This window comes from Callorhinus ursinus, unplaced genomic scaffold, assembly GCF_003265705.2.
Source record: "Callorhinus ursinus isolate GAN/ISIS: 27379988/994484 unplaced genomic scaffold, GSC_fseal_2.0 scaffold50, whole genome shotgun sequence".
Taxonomy (NCBI): Eukaryota; Metazoa; Chordata; class Mammalia; order Carnivora; family Otariidae; genus Callorhinus; species Callorhinus ursinus.
In genome coordinates this window covers 9,586,680-9,610,422 of record NW_027397112.1, presented here as the reverse complement: position 1 = coordinate 9,610,422, position 23,743 = coordinate 9,586,680, and the positions used below count along the sequence as shown (strand labels likewise).

The 23,743-nt window shown below is 41.2% G+C and overlaps 1 protein-coding gene across 8 annotated transcripts in view; it reads left to right on the top strand.

Moving 5' to 3' along the window:
• EFCAB3 (EF-hand calcium binding domain 3) overlaps positions 1–23,743 on the top strand; it is a 306,183-nt gene that overhangs the window by 276,484 nt on the left and 5,956 nt on the right. For 7 of the 8 annotated variants that reach the window (XM_073883095.1, XM_073883094.1, XM_073883093.1 and 4 more), the window contains 7 exons: positions 3,169–3,259; positions 6,628–6,698; positions 13,194–13,337; positions 14,894–14,965; positions 16,277–16,397; positions 19,152–19,345; positions 19,738–19,922. In XM_073883095.1, the coding sequence (XP_073739196.1) occupies positions 3,169–3,259; positions 6,628–6,698; positions 13,194–13,337; positions 14,894–14,965; positions 16,277–16,397; positions 19,152–19,345; positions 19,738–19,922 (878 nt within the window). Of the gene's footprint in view, positions 1–2,037; positions 2,257–3,168; positions 3,260–6,627; positions 6,699–13,193; positions 13,338–14,893; positions 14,966–16,276; positions 16,398–19,151; positions 19,346–19,737; positions 19,923–23,743 lie in introns of those variants that run through there. The other variant, XM_025890080.2, reaches the window with a different exon arrangement.

Genomic DNA, 23,743 nt, shown 5'->3' with positions numbered 1-23,743 from the left:
AGGGCAGAGCAAGTGTAAATGCCTTTATAAAAGAGCATGCTTGCAGTATTTGAGAAAAAGCTAATTGGCCATTCTGGCTAGAACAGAGTTTTCACTCTGGGCAATGTAGGAAGAGATAAGGTCATAGAACTAGGTGACAGGACCATCACATTTAGTCACATAGTCTATGAAATGCACAATTCCAGGGCTGTACAATAAGATGTCCAAATGAGGTGATGCAGGTGTAGCCAGGAACAGATCATAAAAGCCTTGAAGGCTATTATAAAGGTTGGATTTTACTATCACTCGATAAACTTTGCTGCTCACAAAAACAAACAAATCAATCAATTAATCAATCAATCAAGGTTGGATTTTTACTCTGAGTGACAGGAAAATACTGGAGAATTTGAGCAGAGACATGACATGATCTGACTTAAGTTTTGAAAGGATTATCCTGGCTTCTATGTGTAGGATAGACCTGGCAGGTAGTGGATAAGGCAAGAGCAGAAGCAGGGAGACCAGTTCGACCAAAACAACAGGTAGAGGTGGGGATGGTGGAAAGTAATTTGATTACATATATATTTTGAAGATGGAATCAACAGTGTTTCTGGCTAGATGTATTCCCTGATGTATCCCAGGGCCTAGAACAAAATAGACACTAAAAAAATATTTACGGAATGAATGGATTGGATTAGATGGGTGGCTCAGTCCGTTAAGCATCTGCATTCTGCTCAGGTCATGATCCCAGGGTCCTAGGATCAGCCCCACATCAGTCTCCCTGCTCAGCAGGGAGCCTGCTTTTCCCTCTGCTTGCTTGTGATCTCTCTCTCTCTCTCTCTCTGACAAATAAATAACAATAAAAAAAAAACTTAAAAAAAATACTAAACCAGGGGCGCCTGGGTAGCTCAGTCCTTAAGCGTCTGCCTTGGGCTTGGGTCATGATCCCAGGGTCCTGGGATCGAGCCCCACATCGGGCTCCCTGCTCCGCAGGAAGCCTGCTTCTCCCTCTCCCACTCCCCCTGCTTGTGTTCCCTCTCTCGCTGTGTCTCTCTCTGTCAAATAAAATCTTTTAAAAAAAATACTAAACTGTATGCTTAAAATGGTTAAGATCGTAAATTTTCTGTTTTTTACCACAATTTGAAATAATAATAATTAAAATAATAATATTAATATATTTCTCAACAATCCCATCCAATAGGAACTGCCATTATTCCCATTTTAATCTTGGTAGGCCCTAACAGAGTAGGCCCTTAATAAATACTTGTTTAATTAATTTGTAAATTAAACCATCCCTTTCTTTTCCTTTGTATCCCAAAGCGGAATAGGAGGCAATGTACCAAGTTCACAAAGACTAGGGAAATGTCAAATTATGCCCACAATAAACAAACTCTGAGAGCAGGAATAGAAATCCTCTAGAACTGCAGCTACTAAGTGAGGCCTGAAATAATTTGGGGGTCTCAAGCTAAACATTGGGTGCCAAAGGTATCTATGCTTGGCCATGATGAAGACTAAAGACATGCCTAACTCCTGTCCTAGATGATTTACAATGCCATGAGACATGTGAGATCTTGAATATTAAGGTTTCTAATTAAAACAATCATAATCTTTTTGTAATTGCTCTTTTTAAATCACTCTTTCCAATAATACTTTAGTCTACAAACCTATGAGAGTTCGGGATATTTTTGTCCTTCCTGGGCTTAAGCAATTAATGAAATGGTTCTTAATCACCATTCAATCAAGGCATTTAGGTAAAATTAACAACTTCCAACTCACTAATGTTTAACATGGAATTATAGTAATACAGAATTAAAACAAAAAAACCCAAAAAACCAAAAAACTTCCCTTCCCTGAAATCCCCACAGTGTCCAAATATTCTCATTCTGTAATTGACACCCACACATCTCCAAGGGTGCTAAACAGACCACATTGAAAACATGGTTGCTCTAAACCTGGAAGGAGCTTGTAGGTCATTCTCACCTGGGCCTGAGCCTGAGAAGTGAATGAGGTCATAGTTGTATGATGGAACAAACCCTTTATTGGATTCTTGATCTGATTGAAGCCCAGAAGTGGTAGGTAGCACGGCTTAAAAGTAGGCAAATATCTGGATTTTGTAGGAATCTATGCTGAGTCCTTTTTTTTTTTTTTTAATCTCTCATCTCTAGGAGAGATTGAAGGTAGTTTTTTTAAAGTAATGATTATTTTGCGCCATGAGGATGATTTCACAGCCCCTTTCAAGTGCCTACATTATTGAGCCTCTCCGGAGTTCCCAGCTCTGTGGTAGGTTTCCAGATTTTGAACACGTGTAATTGAGTTGTTTAGAAACAACTGGCTTTCCAGGCTCCAAGGTAAAGACCTAGGAAAATGGACCAAACTGTAATTACACATTCAAAGACTCTTTGTGGTTTCATAGTATTTGTCTATCATTCCTAAATCAGCAACCCAGTATTCTTTAATACAGTCTACACTTTGAAAATTGTAATTGGAGAGGTAAAACCCCCAATAGAAGGGGGAAGCCTTACCAACCCAGCTCCTGGTCCATAGGTCCTGACACCCAAACTGCTGAAGTGGAAAGGCAGGACCAGGGAGACTCTAGTGGTTAAAAGTCCATTCAGGAGGGTCGAGGGTGGTGAAAGAGCATTGTATCCCACCTCTGCTCCTACATTTGGGTTCCCATACAGTGGGTTCATAAGAACTGACAGGGCAGGGATGGACCTCCCAGAAGGAAATCCTAGAAAATACTTATTACCAGGCAGGTATCCAAGATATAAACAATTAGGTAAATATTTTAGAAATGCTGTAACATTTTATTCTCTGTCAATTATAATATGAAATGTTCTGATTTCAAAAATAAATTTTGTCTTTATTTAAAGTTATTTAAATAACTTTTTGCACATATTTCCAGGATGCTTTATCTAAGTCATATGGTATCACTTATTTTTATATGTGATTAGAATGACACTATTGGGGGGGAGACAAGGATAAGACATTTTGCTTAGAGATCTTGGGACAGTGAAGCGGTCCTTCCACGTGGCCTTCCAACTTTGCACATACCTCTAACTTGAATTTGCACATATTACCGTTCCTCAAGGCCCTGGACTTCAAAATCTAGGTGTTGAGCTAGGAAAGTTGCAAAAGAAAATAGAGGAATTAATCTGTGATTTGATCCTATTTGTATCTTCTGAATTCCAGACAGAGTTATTGGCCCCATGGCAGTTTCTGACATTAAATCAAAATTTAAGCTAAATCCTCTAACAAAAGTACCCAGCTCCCATGGCAAGAGGTAAGTAATGAATATATTCAGGTGATAGATTAAGGGAAAGAATTATTTTTTTTAAGATTTTACTTATTTAAGTCAATCAGAGAAAGACATGTATCATATGACCTCACTGATATGAGGAATTCTTAATCTCAGGAAACAAACTGAGGGTTGCTGGAGTGGTGGGGGTGGGAGGGATGGGGTGGCTGGGTGATAGACACTGGGGAGGGTATGTGCTATGGTGAGTGCTGTGAATTGTGCAAGACTGTTGAATCACAGATCTGTACTTCTGAAACAAATAATGCAACATATGTTATGTTAAGAAAAAAGAAAAAGAAGAAGATAGCAGGAGGGGAAGAATGAAGGGGAGTAAGTCGGAGGGGGAGAAGAACCATTAGAGACGATGGACTCTGAAAAACAAACTGAGGGTTCTAGAGGGGAGGGGGATGGGGGGATGGGTTAGCCTGGTGATGGGTATTAAAGAGGGCACATTCTGCGTGGAGCACTGGGTGTTATGCACAAACAATGAATCGTGGAACACTGCATCAAAAACTAATGATGTAATGTGTGGTGATTAACATAACAATAAAAAAGAAAAAAAAGATTTCACTTATCTACTTATTTAGGTGGCTCAGTCAATTAAGTGTCTGCCTTCAGCTCAGGTCATGATCCCAAGGTCTTGGCACTGAGTCCCACGTTGAGCTCCTTGTTCAGCAGGGAGCCTGCTTCTCCCTCTGCCTGCTTCTCCCTCTGCCTGCCACTCCCCTTGCTTGTGCTCACTCTCTCTCTCTCTAACAAATAAATAAAATCTTTTACTTAATTAGAGAGAGAGAGAGAGAGCACGTGCATGCATGAGCAGGGGGAGGGGCAGAAGGAGAGGAAAGAGAGAATTTCAAGCCAACTCTGCTCCAAGCACAAAGCCCAACTCGGTGCTTGATCTCATGACCCTGAGATCATGACCTGAGCTGAAATCAAGAGCTGGACACCCAACCAACTGAGCCACCCAGGCGCCCTGAATAGATTAAGGTGAAGAATTATTAAGGTGATAAATATTATAAATAACCATAAAGGTTATGAGGAAACAAGTTAGTAGGCTCTTCAAGTACCTTGTGATAAATTTAATTATAAAACCAAATGTATGAATTGAAGATAAAGGTTTTTATGAAAAGAAAAAATATATATTTAGATTGAAGAAACAAAAAGTTCTCTTTCCTGTTCCCCCAAATGAGAGGGAATTTTTGTGTGGGGGGTCAGAATACCCTAGAGGGCTTAAGAAGTTGTCAGTAATACATTAAGATATTTTGAGTGCCAGTTTAAAGGAGAATAATGTTAGAGGATCAGAAAGAAGACCTAATCCCCTAAGCAAGTCAGTATAAAGAGTCTATAGCTCAAATATGGCCAGTAAAATGAAATCTGGGTAAATTAGTCATGACTAACCTTGAGCTAAAATTGGGAAGGGAGATTTGCCTGTGACATTAACAATAGCTTTTTTTCTCAGTCTGATAATTACAAATTCCAATAAACCGTAGCCAGCAATGACTGCAAGTAAGAACCTGATCTATATTTTATCAGTGTAAGAAGAAAAGCCTCTCTTCTCTCTCAAACCATCCATCTTCTGTGCCACTTTGAGAGTATTTCCCCTAGTGCCCTTGACTATACTGCTGCTACAAGAATAGATTACTGACCTTTTTAGAAGCATGTGGGTAAGACAGCCTTACAACTGCCAAATCCCTTGATCTCATGGTTCCCTTACCCTGCATTACAAGCTGTCTCTGGAACTAGTGACATCCTTGTCACTGAAAGTAGTCAAGCAAAGACTTGACAAGACCACACATGGAGGGAATTCCTACATGAGATGAGAGGCCAGATTGAGCTTATTCCAAATCTAAGGTACTTCAAACCTTTGAAACGTTATAATTTAAAAAGACTGTTTCCCATGTGTGAGCCAAGATAAGATTTGAAATTCTGCCAAGAGTATTCTTTTTTTAATGTAGCTAGTAAAGACTTCATACTGCTTGACCTTCTACTTTCCTCTTGCTTCTTGAGAACTCGATATTTCTCCATCTACTGCATCTTTTGTGTCATGCAAAAGAAATCCATTTATATTTAGAAATACAGCAAATATAAAATAACATATCTCATAAGGGCCAACTTGAGTTTTCAGAAGTTCAAATAGGTGATAGAACAGAAACACCAGAAGAAGAAATCAGTGTTAGTAAAAGCAGAGAAAATAAGACTAATTAGGTAAAATTCCATATCAAAAAAGGAATGGTGCATTTTGAGACCTTATCACCTTCGTTTTTATTAGGTCCATCTTTGAAAATGAGTTGAACCTACTAGATACTATAGAGGATGCTAAATTCATAAACCATAACTTTTTAAATTTAGCATGTTTAATATTTCTTCCCATTTCACTTTTTTAACTGCTTTGTAAAAACAAAAACCAAGAGATTCCATATTAAAACTTTTAGTTTAGTTTCAAAGCTAAATATATTTTAAATAAAATTAACTTATAAAATCATGATTATTTAAGTCTACTTTTAAATGACCATATTATAAGCAAACCCAGTTTTGCATAATATATTTTTATGTTCCTAAATTAATAACCTCCTGCAAATCTATATAAAATATCCCCAAAGTGTTAATATGTTTTCCCTTTTTTCAGATTTTATTTTTCTGAGAAAATGAAAAGTCAACCAGGGTTCCAGACTTTCCAGAAGCGCTCTCTGTCTCAATTTGATAGATAGATAGATGATAGATAGATAGATAGATACTGATAAATAGATAAATAGAGATATAGTTGATACACAAACAGATGATGTATAAGGTATAGATGTAGATGCAGTTATATCTACCTCTATCTAATATGCTGGTAAAAATACAGTTTGGCAGTTAAAGCCGTAAGATAACTATGGTTAGAAAGCTTTCAGTATAAAGATATTCACCATAAGATTATTTATACCACTTAAAAATTTGAAACAACTTCTATCTCTAGCAATAAGAATAGCGTAGGGCTTATATCCTTGAGCATTGGAGTCAGATAAACCTGAATTTGAATCCCATGACTTTCACCTATTATCTGTGCAATTTGGGACAAGTTATTTAATCCCTCTGAGCCTCAGTTTCCTCTTTGGTAAAATGGAGAAAACCAGATTTTTTTAAGAGTGTAAGGGCAATGGGCAGGTATAGGCCAGATGTGGACCTCAGTGGCCAGCATTTTCTCACTGTCCATCCTGTAACTATTGGTGAGTGATAGTAAAAGGTCCCTTAGGAGGTGAGACTCTGGATATATTGTGATGCTTATAGTCGTTCCAGTCAGCAAAAACTGATGAATGGAACTAATACTTGCTGGTTTCATATATGTATTTAAATCTTTTCATGTCTTTTGTCAGGGATAAAGATTTACCAGGATCTCTCCCCTGCCAAAACAAAGAAAAGAAGCTGAATGCTTCACAAATGCAAGGTAATGACAATAAGCCCTCAAATGAAAGCACCAGCTAAGGCCCCTTGATAAATCTGATCATTTTCTTCTCTAAGAGAGATCTGCAATTTCAAGAGTTGTCTGTAGTACTCTGCTTTTTGAGAGCAAAATTTCTAATTCAATGTCTAATTTGTGGGAAGGAAGGGGGATTACTTTCAAACAGACAGCTTCCTAGAATTTGGACAGTCCTGGACAAATATTTTTATTCAAATAAGAACTTGTGAGTATACAGAAAACAAATGCAAAGTCAAATAGAAATCAAGTAATGGAGCAGAGTATAAACAGCTATACTGGCTATAGTTTATTAGTCCAAACAGGAAATATTCATGTAAAGCCCACAGTATACTAAGCATGGGAAACATAACAAGTAACGAGTCAGACATGGTCACTGCCCTGATAGGAAGTCCTTCAGGGAAGTCAGACCATTAAACCATGCATTTTTGACTGAAACATTTAAATCACAATATGACACAAATTATGTTGGGGAAGTATAAAGTGTTTTGGGAGCATAAAAGAAAGTCTCCTGACTTGGTCTTGGGAAGATAAGAGGGGAGTCCCAGAGAAGGCGGGATAATAAGTAGGAGGCACACAATGCAAAGGAAGTGTTCTGGGCAGAAAGAGAGAAATCTGCAAAGGCCCAAAGGAAAGGGAAAGCATGACTCCCTGGGAAAAAGAAAAGGAAAGAAAGAAAAGAAGAGAAAAAAGAAAGGGAAGGGAGGAAGGAGGGAGGGAGGGAGGGAAGGAAGGAAGGAAGGAAGGAAGGAAGGAAGGAAAGAAAGAAAGAAAGAAAGAAAGAAAGAAAGAAAGAAAGAAAGAAAGAAAGAAAGAAAGAAAGAAAGAAAGAATGAAAGGGAGGGAGGGAGGGAGGGAGGGAGGAAGGAAGGAAGGAAGGAAGGAAGGAAGGAAGGAAGGAAGGAAGGAAGGAAGGAAGGAAGGAAGGAAGGAAGGAAGAGCCAAGCATGGCTGTGTTTGGGTTCTGGGAAGGCTAAGGCTCCAAGTTTGGAACCAACTGAAAACAAAACAGAAATCAAAGAATCACCTTTATTGCTGGGAAAGCTGGCTTGAAAAACACAAAAGATTATCAAGATCAGAATTACATTTTTCATTGTTAAACTGAGCTAAATGCCTTAATAATGACAGTTTATAGCCTTTTAAACTTTAAGTTTCCTAATGTACATTCATATACATTGGTGCTTGCATTAAGGGTTCCCAGGATCTATTTTTTTTAAGATTTTGCTTATTTTATGAGAGAGAGAGAGAGAGCGCGCAGAAGGGGGTGGGGAGTAGAGGGAGAGAATCTCAATCAGACTCCATGCCGAGCGCAGAGCCTGAGGCGGGGCTTGATCCCATGACCCTGAGATCATGACCTGAACCAAAACCAAGAGCTGGACGCTCAGCCCACTGAGCTATCCAGGCACCCCCCCCCACCCAGGATCTATTTTAATCAGGTATTATCAGACATACAGACACAGAAATGACTGTCAAAGAGGAAGAAGTATCTTATACTCATAGATCCCTAGAAATTAGAGGCACAGCACAGCAGGAAGGGCCCCACAGGGCAGCACGGGAGTCAGTCAGGATGCAAAGAGTCGGGGGAAGCAGGCAAGAGCCTTTCCTGTGGTTTCTGTAGGAAGGAACAGGTTTTAAACAGTGTATGCTGACAATTCTTAAATGTGTATGTCCAGCCCACACCTCTCTTCCCCAGCTCCAGGCTCATATCTGATTGCTTCCCCTCTCTTCCCATTGTATGTCTAATAGGCACCTCAGAATGAACATTTCTAAAACTGAACTCCTGATGCGTTCCTCATACTCTCATTTTTATTGTGGTAAAATACATATAACATAAAAACTACAATTTTAACCATTTTCAAGGGTATATGTACAGGTCAGCACATTAAATATATTCACATGTTCTATAGCCATCACCACATCCACCTCCAGACATTTTCATCTTCCCAAACTGAACCTCCACACCCACCAAACAGTAGCTCCCCATTCTTCCTTCCCCTCAGCCTCTTACTTTTGTTTTATTTTAAGATTTTATTTATTTATTTATTTATTTGAGAGAGCAAGAATGAGAGAGAGAGAGAGAGAGCACATGAGGGAGGGGAGGGTCAGAGGGAGAAGCAGACTCCCCGCTGAGCAGGGAGCCCGAAGCGGGACTCGATCCCGGGACTCCACGATCATGACCCGAGCCGAAGGCAGTTGCTCAACCAACTGAGCCACCCAGGTGCCCAGCCTCTTACTTTTAAAACATGCTCTACCCACAGCCTTCACCATCTCCTTTCACTGTTCTGGAAAAAAATCTTGGGGACATCCTTGACTCTTCTGACTCAGCCTACCTATCAGTCCGTTGGGAAGTCTCATTGGCTCCACCTTTAAAATATATCCGGAAGCAGCCATTTCTTACCACCTGTGCTACAACTGTGGTCTGAGGCACATTGTTGCTCAACCACAATAGCCCCCTGACACTCCTCTCCATACTTCCACCCAAACCCTTACAAAAGTCTATTTTTCTAACATCAGCCAGAGTGATCTTGTTAAAACATAAATCAGGTGGGAGTAAGGGGAGGAGCTGACCAAAGGAACTTGGAAAACGGTGTTTTGACTAGAAACTCTAAGACCAAACACAAAAGGATCTATGCATAAACAACGTACTCTAGCTAGTACAGTTGTTTCTCATAGGGGGATAGCGTAATGATTCTGGAAGTGTTGTACATGTCTACTGGGATGCATAACTCAGTAAATGGATGGTGGATGCTAGGAGCCAGGTTTCCCACTGTTGGAGTGGGAAGTTAGAGATATCAAGGGGAGAAGGCCAAAGTGAACCGGGGGAACTGGCTTCGGTTTGAGACATCAGACAACTCATGTGAACTCAGGTTTAGCTTCATATGGATACAGATGGATGGATCAAGAAATAAATGTGTGTGTGTATACATGTATTAGCATTCATGCATATATTTCCCAGCACTGTCTTCTGAGGGGACTTAGAAGCACTGAAACCCCCATAGCAACAAGCAGACCCAGCACCCAGATCTGGACTTCGAACGCCAGCCTCCTATGAAAGAAGCAGGGTTGCTTGGCCAATTCTAGGGCCCAGGCAGGGAACATACAGGACAAACCTGGAACATCTTGTAGTGACAGAAAAGAAGGAAGCACTCAAAAAACAAAAGGACACAGGAGCTTTTCAGAGGGATGCAGAAGGCAACCTCAAAGGGTTCCCAATGGTGAAAGCTGGAGCAATTTGGGCAACAAAAATAAATAAAATAGTATTGGGTTATAACTCAAAGTATAAAATAAGGGCCTGCAAGTCCACAGAGACAGAAATAAATGACTGAATTTTTTAATGGAGAAGAGACAAATCTTTCTTACAAGAGAATTCCAAATAATGCATGGAGATACTACCTCCTCCAGGAGGTGGAACTTAAATCCCCCTGTCCCCAGCCCTCTGGGCCTTGAGTCTGGACTTCCCTTAGTGACTTGCTTCCAAAGAGTAGAATATGGAAAGGAGGGAAAGTGGAAAACCCTGACAAACACTCCCTCAGCCAGGTAATCAAGATAAACATCATCAGTGGTAAGTCCTCTTGATAATACGTAGCCTTGATAGAATGATGAGAATGGTACTTCACTTTGGTCATCTTCTTTCCAAAAATCCATCATCTCGGGCCATGACCATGAGAAAACCCCAAATTGAGAGACTTCCACAAAATACTTGAACAATACTCCTCAAAACTGTCAAGGTCACCCAAAACAAGGAAAGTCTGAGAAACTGTTACAGAAAAGAGGCTAAAAAGATACGACAACTGGGCGCCTGGGTGGCTCAGTTGGTTAAGCGACTGCCTTCGGCTCAGGTCATGATCCTGGAGTCTCGGGATCGAGTCCCACATCGGGCTCCCTGCTCAGCGGGGAGTCTGCTTCTCCCTCTGACCCTCTTCCTTCTTGTGCTCTCTCTCTCTCTCTCTCTCAAATAAAAAAATTAAAAATCTTTAAAAAAAAAAAAGATACAACAACTAAATGTAATATGGCATCCTGGATGGGATCCTGGAAAAGAAAAAGGGCCTTAGGGAAAAACTAATGAAACCCGATTAATGTCTACAGTTTAGTTAATAACACTACACTAATGTTGGCTTCTTAGATGCAATAAATGTACCACAGTAATGTAAGGTGCTAACATTAGGGGAAACTGGGTGAGGGGCCTACGAGAATTCTCTGGGCTATCTTTGCAACTATATCTAAAACCAATCTAAAATAAAATAACCAACTAGGTGGCTCAGTCGGTTAAGTGGCTGCCTTCGGCTCAGGTGACGATCTTGGCGCCCTGGGATCAAGCCCTGCATCGGGCTGTCTGCTCAGTGTGGAGTCTGCTTCTCCCTCTGCTCCCCTCTCCCACTTGCACTCTGTGCTCACTCTCTCTCAAATAAATAAATAAAAATCTTTTAAAAAATAAATAAATAATATAAAATAAAATCTAAAATTGTAAAACATTACCATACACACACACACACACACACACACACACACACACATTACGTTTCTGACCTCTCCTATTCTTCTGTTGCTCACTCTGCTCCAGCCACACTAGCCTCTTTGCTGTTCCCGGAATATGCCAGACCCATTCCCCTTAGCACCTTTGCTCTACCTCTTTCCTCTGACTGGTCCTCTCCCCTCCCAGAGATCCACTCCCTCACCCCCATCAAATCTTTGCTCACATCTCAGCTATTTAATACAAGCAACCTATCCCTCAATCCCTGGAACTCCCAATCCCCCCGCAACCTGCATTACTTTCTCTTTTTTCCAGAGCACTTACATCTTCTAACCTTCTAACATGCTATGCAACTTACCTATTCATTACATTTATATAAGGGCAAAGGTCTCTGTTTAGGGCACTAATGTATCCTAGGCGCCTGGCAGATAGAAGGCATGCCTACTAACATGCTAAAAACACTGGGAGAGGGGCGCCTGGGTGGCTCAGTCGTTAAGTGTCTGCCTTCGGCTCAGGTCATGATCCCAGTGTCCCGGGATTGAGTCCCACATCGGGCTCCCTGCTCCACAGGAAGCCTGCTTCTCCCTCTCACACTCCCCCTGCTTATGTTCCCTCTCTTGCTGTCTCTCTCTCTGTGAAATAAATAAATTTAAAAAAAAACTGGGAGAAATTAGAAACAAGTCAGAGATGACTCCAGCCCTAGAGAAGCCTGCCTTCAACCAAGGGAGAAAGATGTTACCCACTCACACAATTATAAGGCAGGTACCATTATATCTCTATAGGATGAATGACTCTCATACATGCAGATGCTAACACTTGAATGTGACTTCAGATAAGTTTTATTCTGGTGCCATTTGAGATATACTTTGTTCTGGGTTTATTTCTTCATTCACTAACGTTAGAAAATATGTGTCTAATTTCAGCTCCAGTTAATGCCCTGAGTATGTCTTTGAGTCTATTCAAAACATTCACATGCATATAATTTGGGTCCATTTTGTTGCACCAGTTTTCTGTTGCTGCCATAACAAATTGCCTCAAACTTAGCAGCTTAAAACAACACAAATTTATTATCTCACAGTTCTGTGAACCAGAAGTCCAGATGAGCTTGGCTAGTTCCTCTTCTCCGGGTCTTTCAAGGTCAAAATGAAGGAGCTGGCCACCCTGGCTTCTTATCAAGAGACTGAAGGGGGACCCCTGGGTGGCTCAGGCGGTTAAGCGTCTGCCTTCGGCTCAGGTCACGATCCCAGGGTCCGGGGATCGAGTCCCGCACTGGGCTCCTTGCTCAGCAGGGAGCCTACTTCTCCCTCTGCCTCTGCCTGCCCCTCCCCCATGCTTGTGCACGCACTCTCTCTCTCTCTGATAAATAAATAAAATCTTTAAAAAAAAAAAAGGGAGAGGCTCTGAAGGAAAATCTGCTTCCAAGCTTATTCAGGTTCTTGGTGGAACCTAGTTCCTTGTGGTTCTAGGGTTGTCTCACTTCCTTACTGGCTATCAGCCAGGAACCTTCTCAGCCCCTGACGGCAGTCTGTGTCCCACATCACGTTGCCCCTTCTATCTTCGAACCAGCAAGAGTCCTTCTCATGCTTTGAATCTCTCTGATCTCTCCTTCTGCCACATTTCTCTTGCTTCTAGCTGCCTAGGGGACCCTATGATTAGATTGGGCCCACTCAGTAATCCAGAGTAATTTATCTTAATTATATCTGCAAAGTCCCTTTCATCATATAAGTAATACATTCACAGATTCCAGAAATTAAGGTATGGACTGCTTTCAAAGGCCATTTTACCAACATATTTGGTTTTCCACCAACTAGTTTATTCCAATTCAAATCTCATGGAAGGACATTGTCCTTTATATGAAATGTCTATTAAGTATGCATTTTTGTCTCAATACTTTTTCAGAACATGATGTCCAATCAACTATATAGTCAGTCCTAGTTCCATTAGAATATGTACTTATTCTTGAATAACTGCCTAACTTAATTACATTTCCTCAGCCTTCCGAGATGCCTACAACTTCTTTAACAAGGATAAAACTGGCTGTATTGATTTACATGGAATGATGTGCACTTTAGCTAAGTTGGGAATGAATCTAACCAAGCATGATGTCTATAATGAATTAAGATGTGCTGATATTGATCGTGAGTACTTTGACTTGTAATTATTTTTCTCATAAAAGGTTTTTATAAATATATATTTTTCTTTCAGTGGTTATATAAACAAATATACCTCATTATCAAAAGTACGCATATGGGGGCGCCTGGGTGGCTCAGTTGGTTAAACGACTGCCTTCGGCTCAGGTCATGATCCCGGGGTCCTGGGATTGAGCCCCGCATCAGGCTCCCTGCTAGGCCAGAAGCCTGCTTCTCCCTCTCCCACTCCCTCTGCTTATGTTCCCTCTCACGCTGTCTCTCTCTCTCTCTCTCTCTCTCTCTCTCTCTGTCAATTAAATAAATAAATAAAATCTTTAAAAAAAAAGTACCTATATGTGTTTCTCTTTAAGGATATCAGTAAGGTATATGTACAAGTTACAAAATCAAATTAATGCAAAAAAATCAAATTAATGCTACAAAATGGACTATTTGAAAAATCTTGTATAGAAACTAAAAGTGACTATCACATTTCAATACTAAATTCAGATTACCTATCATGATATACATTTTGGAGGGTGCCTTGAAATAACAGATACAAAGGCATTGACAGTTTCAAAAATGACACATTACCAAGAAAATCCAAGCCCTTTGTTTCCATTTGAATCATATTAGTACAAATCTTCCTTTGATCTTTAGAGCCCACCTATATTGAATTTTAAATGCCACAGCATTTTTGTTGCTATTTTTAAAGCTTTTAGATAATATTTCCTTTGAATATACTGACCTAGTGAAGATAGCCCAAGCTGATATGTTGTTTGGAATATATAGTCAGCAAATCATCTCCTCTCACCTCTCCCCACCCAACTGCCAGTGCCCCATTCAATTAGCATAAACTCCACATATGAATGAGCATCACCAGTTAATTAAGGTGTCACTTGTTTCCACTAACTGCCCAGTTTTCCTGTTCTTGCATCGAAACACACACACATGCTTCTAATAGCACTATCCTATAAGTCAGAGGAGACTGGGTACAATTTGGGGATGTTAGAATAATAGAAATACCAGAGGTGGGTATGGAGTGGGAAAGCAGGAGTGGATTCCTTGCAAAAATGGCAAGTCTTTCAGAAAGGAATGAGTGGGTAGGACTGCAGGGACTGGGAGCCCCTCATTTGATGTTTATACCCCACCATTGCTTCTGGCGGCTGTGGGTGACTCACGTAACGGTGCCAAAACCACTTCAAGAAGACCAGTGCTTCCCTGAGCGCATCACCAGCCTTAACATGCTGTCTCATTGTTTTTTAAGATTTTATTTATTTATTTGACAGAGACACAGCAAGAAAGGGAACACAAGCAGGGGGAGTGGGAGAGGGAGAAGCAGGCTTCCCGCAGAGCAGGGAGCCCGATGCGGGGCTCGATCCCAGGACCTTGGGATCATTACCTGAGCTGAAAGCAGACGCTTAACGACTAAGCCACCCAGGCACCCCCATGCTGTCTGATTTTAAGTATTGAATAGTCCAAGGTGTTTTCATTTTATATTTAGTATATAATCTGATGACTAAAATGCATCTTATATCCTTGTTCTGAGCCTTAGATTTCTGTTGCAGGAGATGGGAAAGTGAATTTCTCAGACTTTATAAAGGTGCTAACAGATAAAAACTGCTTCCTTAAAGCTGTGGGTGAGTAAAGATATTGCTGAACATGGCTGTTGGGTGGCTGTGATTCGCTGCATTGTAACCATTATTCATTTAGGCCTCTGAGCAGGAGACAAGTGAGGAAGGGGTACTCTGGCATGAGATTTACTGTTGTACTACTTCTCCAAAACAACATTTGCTAAGCAAATTGATAGAGTTTTAGAATTTTAACTTAAGTGCATCAAGTCCTTCTGCAGGAGACACTGCTTTTTGGTCTCCAATGAGGAACACTTGGAATAGTGTAGAAAAATTCCATCACCTCTTATAATATTCTTTACCAAGTGCATGTGCTACTTTAGAAGGTACTCCCTTTACAAATGAAAATTTTTTTAGAAAAAGATAAATGCTCTCTTTCATGCAAACTGGGGGGTATCAATAATTCACTATTCCCAAAAAATTTCTTCCTCACCCTGATGAAGTCTGCCCTTGGTGAGAGGACGGGAGAGTTGGCTGGAGGCTAAAGAGCATGTTCTCACACAAGGTTGTAAGTGGATGTGGAGGTGTCCTTGACATACTGTTATTTAAGTCCTCTGATGGTTTGTTTATGAGTTTTACAGTCTGCCTTGGAAAAACTAACCACAATTTGTGTCATGTTTTCTGGGATAAATACATACCAAATTCCAAATACTGTGTACAGTTTTGAAAATACATTCATTCATAGGCAGTGAACTGTCCTTAGAAGAGACAGAAGCTACTGCTTCAAGTACTACTGTAGTAACGAGGGTTTGCCTGCAAGCCTGAGATACACTGATCAGCAATTCCTTTACCCAGAAGAACAAGACAATAGTCCTTAATACATAAATCATGTTTATGTTAAATGTATTAACTTACAAGTCAATATTTACTTAGAAGTCATGGAACTAAAAGCATTTTTTAATGATTATTGTGTCTGTTCAACAATCAAAATGACCTTTCTACCAAATAGAACAGATTTTGTTGTGTTTTTTTTGTTTGGTTTGGTTTGGTTTTTTTAAAGATTTTATTTATTTGACAGCGAGAGAGGGAACACAAGCAGGTGGAGAGGGAGAGGGAGAAGCAGGCTTCCCGCTGAGCAGGGAGCCCGATGCAGGGCTGGATCCCAGGACCGTGGGACCATGACCCGAGCCGAAGGCAGACACTTAACGACTGAGCCACCCAGGTGTCCCAAATAGAACAGATTTTGAATGTTTTTCTATAATTCTCTAGTACCTGGCTCAGTATTAATATTGTAAATAGACTAAAAAGACTGTCGACTTACTACTTTCTTTGATAGATGTTTTTTTCAGAAGGCATTTTGCATTTTTTTCCCCTTCACAGTTCCAGAAAAGGAGAAATGTTTAGATTCAGCTGGCAACCCAGGGATCCTGTTGTTTGAAATCCTATCAAAGCTTGTAGAGACTTCAGCTTTACCCAGAAAGGCTATAATGGAAATAGTAAGGTAAGTGGCAAAGAAGGGTAAAATTGGCCTTCTTAGGAGCACTTAGGAAGCTATTTACAAGGCAGTCACCTCTGATTAACATCCTCCTCCACGGGGTCTGCTCCAAAACAAAGGAGGAGTCTGTGGCAAAGCTCACATGCCACATGGGACCTTATTCCTTCATCCCAACTGTGCTAACTCTGAAATTGCAAGACTGACCTCAGAGCATCTCAGGGCCCACTGAGGGCCTAAGATAGCCAAGAAGGTTCAGACTCTTCTACCCTAAGCTAGAGAATCCCAGAAGAATAAAACTTTTCCAGGGATGACTTCGGGTGGGCTTGGAAATCTAGTTCAGAAGACACTCCCATTTGTGCTGGAATGACCAGGGGCTCTTTTGACTCTGGGATGATGTAGAGCAATTTCAGACCTCCCAAAGTAGCCTTTGGACTGGAGCTGAGCCAGAACTGAACTTGAGAATAGAGGATGAAGAAACATTCTCACACCCAAATGTGTTTTATTCCAGCAAACACCACTAAAGATAAATTTCCTCAAACTATTTATATCATTGTATTATAGATATTGAATATTGCTGTTATCAAGCCTTTTAGCTCATATTCTTTCAAAGCATTCTGCTTCCCCTTTTAGACTTAAAAATACAGAATGTTTTCAGAATCCTCAATGGATAATCATCTCTCTATGCTATCCTCTATTTGTCAGGTGTGGAACCAGAGGGTACACAAAATTCTCTTCATTCCATTTCAAAGGCATTTCTTAAATGCCTGTTGTTGGTATACAAATTTGACACATTGCTTAACTTCTCAGCCTTGGTTTCCTCACCTATAAAATGGGAACAACAATAATAATACCTACCTTAGAATAATAATAATAATAATAATACCTACTTTATAGGGCAGTTGTGGGGATAATATGTGATAACGCAGGTGAAATGGTTCAATAAATATTCCTGGAGCTAGGGGCGCCTGGGTGGTTCAGTCGGTTAAGTGTCTGCCTTCAGCTCAGGTCATGATCTTCAGGGTCCTGGGATCAAGCCCCGCATTGGGCTCCCTGCTCAACTGGGAGTCTGCTTCTCCCTTTCCCACTCCCCCTGCTGGTGCTCTCTCTCTCTCTCTCAAATAAATAAAATTAAAAAAAAAAATTCCTGGAGCTCAATATATATAATTATGTGGAAGTAGCTAGAATAGTCATAGAGCATATATATTATCTGTTTTAATCCTCACTTCCTTAATGGGTACTATTATCCTCATTTTACAGATGAAAAACCTGAAGTACAGGTATTAAGTAACTTGCCCAAGGGGCAGTGGTGCCTAGATTTTAGCACAGTCTGATTCTAGAACCCATGCTCCTATCCACCCCCCTAGACTGCCTCTCAGGAAATCTTAGCTGATGGTGTTTTTATTATGATGATGATTATGGTTGTTACTTTTCATGTACCTGGTTTCTAAGGAGATCAAGTGTTTAATACGTAGCATTTGCATTTAAGGAACTTAAAATATAAATTGAGAGGAAAAAGCCATAAGTATGTAGATACAAAATATATCACATAATTAACTGTCAAATGAGTGGCAAAGATCATTCATTTAGTTTCTAAGATAGCCGATCTTGAGCTGGATAATGGTAGAATTTGAAAAGTATTCCCATAGTTGACTATAGCATTTATTGAGTATTACGTGCAGAGTTCTGAGTGTGCGCTTGACATGCATTAACTTTTTCCTGGATCACTGTCTCCTAACCGGTCTCCCTGCTTGCACCTTTTGACTCCCACCCCCATGACTTGCCGGCTCCACAGTCTGTTCTCAACACTTCCTCTGCCTGGCTGATGCCTTGACGCCTACAGCACCAAATGATCCTTTTAGCACCGTGTTGGATCATGTCACTTCTCTACTCAGAACCTTCAAAACCCTCCCATTTCCCTCAGAGTACAAGCCTCACACTTCACATGACTTACTGGCCCTCCAGGTGATCTGCACCCACCTCTGACCTCTTTGTCTTTGCCCCTGGTACTCCGCTCAGTCCGTGCTGGCCTCCTTGCTGCTGCTCCGTCACTCCCCACATCCAGCTAATCACGAAGTCCCACCCGTTTGACCTCCTAAACCTGCCTCACAGCCCTGCACTTCTCCCTAGCCCCATGCTGGGGAGAGGGCGGGGAAAGAAGCAAAGGACTGAGGACAGAACCACAAGGAATTCCCATACTTGTGGAATGGAAAGAAACAGAGGAGTCAGCAAAGCAAACATTAGTCATCAAGGAGGGAACCAGGACGGTGTGAAGTCGGAAGCCAGGGCCACAGACAAATCTAAACCAGGACAGACCTTCCCCCAGTATTAAATGCTAAAGTGAGGCCAAGTGAAGTCAGGACTGAAGGGGTAGAGTTAGATTTCGTGGTTAAGATGGTAGTTAAGAAGTCATAAGGGGGGCGCCTGGGTGGCTCAGTCATTAAGCGTCTGCCTTCCGCTCAGGTCATGATCCTGGAGTCCCAGGGTCGAGCCCCACGTCCGGCTCCCCGGAGCAGGGAGCCTGCTTCTCCCTCTGACCCTATCCCCTGCTCATGCTGTTTCTCTCTCTCTCTCTCTCTCTCCTCTCACTCTCTCAAATGAATAAATAAGATCTTTATAAAAAGAATTAATTTAATTAATGTGTCTGCATATAACTTGCAACTAGACTTTTTTTTCTTTTTGTCCAATACTTAGACACTTTTTCAGCAGGACTATATAGCACTTTCTATTCTTTTTTTGGATTACTTTTTTTTTTTTTTTTAGCTATTTCCGAAGAAAATTCCAAGATACCACGTCAGGAAGGTCGTGGAGTCCCTACACTATGGGTTTTGGGAAAAGGAGATTTAAACCAGACATATGCACACCTCCAAGCTCAAGCACGGCCGCCTTTGCTAATGCTGCCCGAATCACAATAATGAAAGAAAAGGATTTACTTACATTTCTTGAAGAGCTCAAGAGTAAGAACGATTTGTCCTCTCCCCCTTGTTGTAAAGGATTTATTTGTATATTCCTGGTCAGAAATAAATACTAGAGGCCAAATGCTAAAGAAGCAGGACCACAGCCTATTCTGAGTGACTGGTCTCTGTCACACAGATATCATTTGAAAGCAAACCCACGTCTTCACCTGAATCCTCCTGATACAGGTGAAGCCTGGAGTCTGGATGAAGCCTAGACTCTACGTATGGGGAGGGAGGTGAGGAGAGTGAAGAGGAAGGTCATGGCCACTGCGAAGACTAGACAAAGCAAAGTAGACACCACATGTGTGTCTTTTATGCGAATTTCTTCTTACACTGTTCATAATACCATTTTTGGTTTTTTGTTCTGTTTTGTTTTGTTTTTATCTTTTAAGGGTGCAGTCCTCCTTCAGGTAGCCCATATTCAAAAATACCCATCTTTCCATTGTTTCCTAATGTGGATGGGGTGGTGATGGGAAAGCCATTCAAAGACATACAGAAATTAGAAATGCTAAGGAGAAGGGAGCCTCTGGATTTCTTTGAGAACTACTTTTTCCGTAAAAGAGACTGGAAGACACAGGTAAGATTTTGGTTGTGTCACATTAGTTAATTTAAATACTTAGGTTTTCAAGTTCTAACTTAACAGAACTAATACTTTTTTAATGACAAACATTTTCAGTCATTATATTTCAAACCAGATTCCATAGCCATGTTCCTAAATTTAAGCCCAGGTATAAATATTTCATTTAATTTCAACAAATAGTTAAACTTACTGAAAAATACAACCTTAGGCTTGGGGTTAGAGGTGGGGAGTATAAGAATAATAATAAAAAGGCCCTCAGATCCTACCTACACCTGCTCTCCCTTCAACCTAGTGGCCAGAAGTTGCATTTTGGGCTCCCTCAACTAGCTCTAGATCTTGTTCTAGATCTTGGCTGGGCCAGATACCATGGGATGAGAGGACCAGGTCCACAACCCAGTGGCACAATCTGTGATAGAGTGGCCATCCTGCTCTTGGACTAGACCCCTAATTATAGTCCTGGCTACACCTTCTGGCCTACCTCAAGCTCTGAATGTTAAAGTCTCAGGCAGCCAGGCCTTGGTTTCCGGGTATTCTCTGAGGAAGCTCTGGCCTCAGTCCTGGCTTATGACAGGCCTCCCAGCCTGCAGAACATCAAGATTTCACTGGAGGGGCACCTGGGTGGCTCAGTCGGCTAATCATCTGCCTTCAGCTCAGGTCATGATCCAGGATCCTGGGATCGAGCCCCACCTCAGGCTCCCTGCTCCGCGGGAAGCCTGCTTCTCCCTCTCCCGCTCCCTCTGCTTGTGTTCTCTCTCTCTCTCTCTCTCTCTCTGTCGAATAAATAAATAAAATCTTTAAAAAAAAAAAAAAAGAAAGATTTGACTGGAGACCGGTGAGGCATCTCTGGGTTCCAGAAATCCATGTGGTGTTCACATCACTATGAAACCTCTTAGAAGTCCCTCCAGGCGTAGAGTTTAAGAGTTCCCTGAGGCCCGGGGCAGGGGTTAATGGGGAGCTGCTAACCAATGGGCATACAGTCTCAATTATGCAAGATGAGTAATTCTAGAGATACGCTGTGCAACACTGTGCCTATAGTTAACAAAACGTATTGTACACCAAAAATGTGTTAAGAGCAAAAATCTCATGTTAAGTGTTTTTACCATAATAAAATAAAAATTGTTTTTTAAAGATTTTATTTATTTATTTGAGAAAGAGAGAGCACGAGAGTGGGGTGAGGGGCACAGGAAGAAGCACACTCCCCAGTGAGCAGGGAGACCAACGTGGGACTCGATCCTGGGACTCCAAGATCATGACGAAGCAGAAGGCAGATGCTCAACCGACTGAGCCACCCAAATAAAAAATTTTTAAAGATTCTAGGGGAAAACAGGTGCTGGCAAGGATGTAGAGAAAGGGGAACCCTCTTGTACTCTTGGTGGGAAAGCAAACTGGTGCAGCCACTCTGGAGAACAGTATGGAAGTTCCTCAAAAAGTTAAAAATAGAACTACCCTATGACCCAGCAGTTGCACTATGAGGTATTCATCCAAAGAACACAAAAATACTAATTTGAAGAAATACATCACCCCAATGCTTATAGCAGCATTATCTACAATAGCCAAATTATGGAAACAGCCCAAATCTCCACTGATACATGAATGGATAAAGAAGAGGTGGGGTGTGTGTGTGTGTGTGTGTGTAGATATATATATATCTTTTTTATGACTGAGCAATATTCCATGGTGCATAAAGAATGAAATCTTGCCATTTGCAACAATGTGGTTGGAACTAAAGAATATTATGCTGAAGGAAATAAGTCAGAGAAAGACAAATACTGTATAATTTTACTTATATGTGGAATTTAAGAAACGAAACAAACAAGCAAAGGGGAAACAAAGAGAAAGAGAGAGAAGCAAGAAACAGACTCTTAACTATAGAGAACAAACAGTACCCAGAAGGGGGGTGGGTAGGGGGATGGGTTAAATAGGTGATGGGGATTAAGGATGCACTTGTTGTGATGAGTACCAGTGTTGTATGCAAGTGTTGAATCACTATATGAAAAAAAACTATTTTTTAAAGATTTTATTTATTTATTTGAGAGAGAGAATGGGAGAGAGAGAGCACATGAGAGGGGGGAGGGTCAGAGGGAGAAGCAGACTCCCTGCTGAGCGGGGAGCCGGATGCGGGACTCGATCCTGAGACTCCAGGATCATGACCTGAGCTGAAGGCAGTCGCTTAACTAACTGAGCCCCCCAGGCGCCCTCACCTGAAACTATTATTACACTGTATGTTAACTAACCAGAATTTGAATAAAAACTTAAAAAAAAAAATAGACTCTGGAGGAGTATCACAGTCACAAATGACCTTAAGTTCAGACTTTGAATTTATCTCTCCAGATGAAGTCATACCCACAGGCAGATATCACCGACAAGTTGGAAATAAGGGGAACTTTATTCCCCTTTAAATTTATTTCCCAACACTAAGCCCTCCACCTGTGATCATTATCTGTTTACTGTCAATCTCTCCAACCAGAATATATGGTTCATGTAGGCAAGGACTTTATTTCTTTCACTGAAGGATCCCTATCACCTAGAATAGAACCTGGCCCATAGGAGACTCAGTATCTTTTAGATGAAAGAAAATTATAATACAAAGCCTTTATTGAGAGCAAGATTGTCTCTAATCATATCAGCAGAGATAGTGTCCATAGCTTCCTAAATGGTCCACTTCTATCTTTGTCCTCTGCAGTCTATTCTCAACACAGCAACCAAAGTGGCTCCACTAAAATCAGCTCAAAACTTGCCAATGATTTTTCACATTACTCAAAGTAAAAGCCAAAATCCTTACTGTAACACTCAGGGTCCTACACAATCTAAACTTGAGTCTTCCAATAATGGTAGCCACAGTGGCTATTTAAATTTACATTTAAAGGTCACCTGGATGGCCCAGGAGGTTAAGCATCCAACTCTTGATTTCAGCTCAGGTCATGATCTCAGAGTCCTGGCATGGATCCCAGCATAAGGCTCCCCACTCAGCAGGGAGTCTGCTCCCTCTCCATCTGCCCCTCCCCACCCTACACACACACTCTCAAATAAATAAATAAATCATTTTTTTAAAGATTTTATTTATTTAGGGGTGCCTGGGTGGCTCAGTCGTTAAGCATCTGCCTTCAGCTCAGGTCATAATCCCAGCGTCCTGGGATCGAGCCCCACATCGGGCTCCCTGCTCCGCAGGAAGCCTGCTTCTCCCTCTCCCACTCCCCCTGCTTGTGTTCCCTCTCTCGCTGTGTCTCTCTCTGTCAAATAAATTTAAAAATTTTTTTAAAATAAAAATAATAAAAAATAAAGATTTTATTTATTCACGAGAGACAGAGAGAGGCAGAGGCAGAGGGATAAGCGGGCTCCCCGCGGAGCAGGGAGCCCAATGCTGGGACCTGGGATCAGGACCTGAACCAAAGGCAGACACTTAACTGACTGAGCCACCCAGGAGTCCCAATAAATTAATCTTTTATAAAAAAAGAAAAGACCTGGTGATGGGTATTAAAGAGGGCACGTATTGAATGGAGCACTGGGTGTTACAGGCAAACAGTGAATCATAGAACACTGCATCAAAAACTAATGATGGGGCGCCTGGGTGGCTCAGTTGGTTAAGCGACTGCCTTCAGCTCAGGTCATGATCCTGGAGTCCCGGGATCGAGTCCCACATCGGGCTCCCTGCTCAGCGGGGGGTCTGCTTCTCCCTCTGACCCTCTTCCCTCTCATGCTCTCTCTCATTCTCTCTCTCTCAAATAAATAAATAAAACCTTTAAAAAAAAAAACTAATGATGTAATGTATGGTGATTAATATAACATAATAAAATTAAATTAAAAAAAGAAAAGAAATG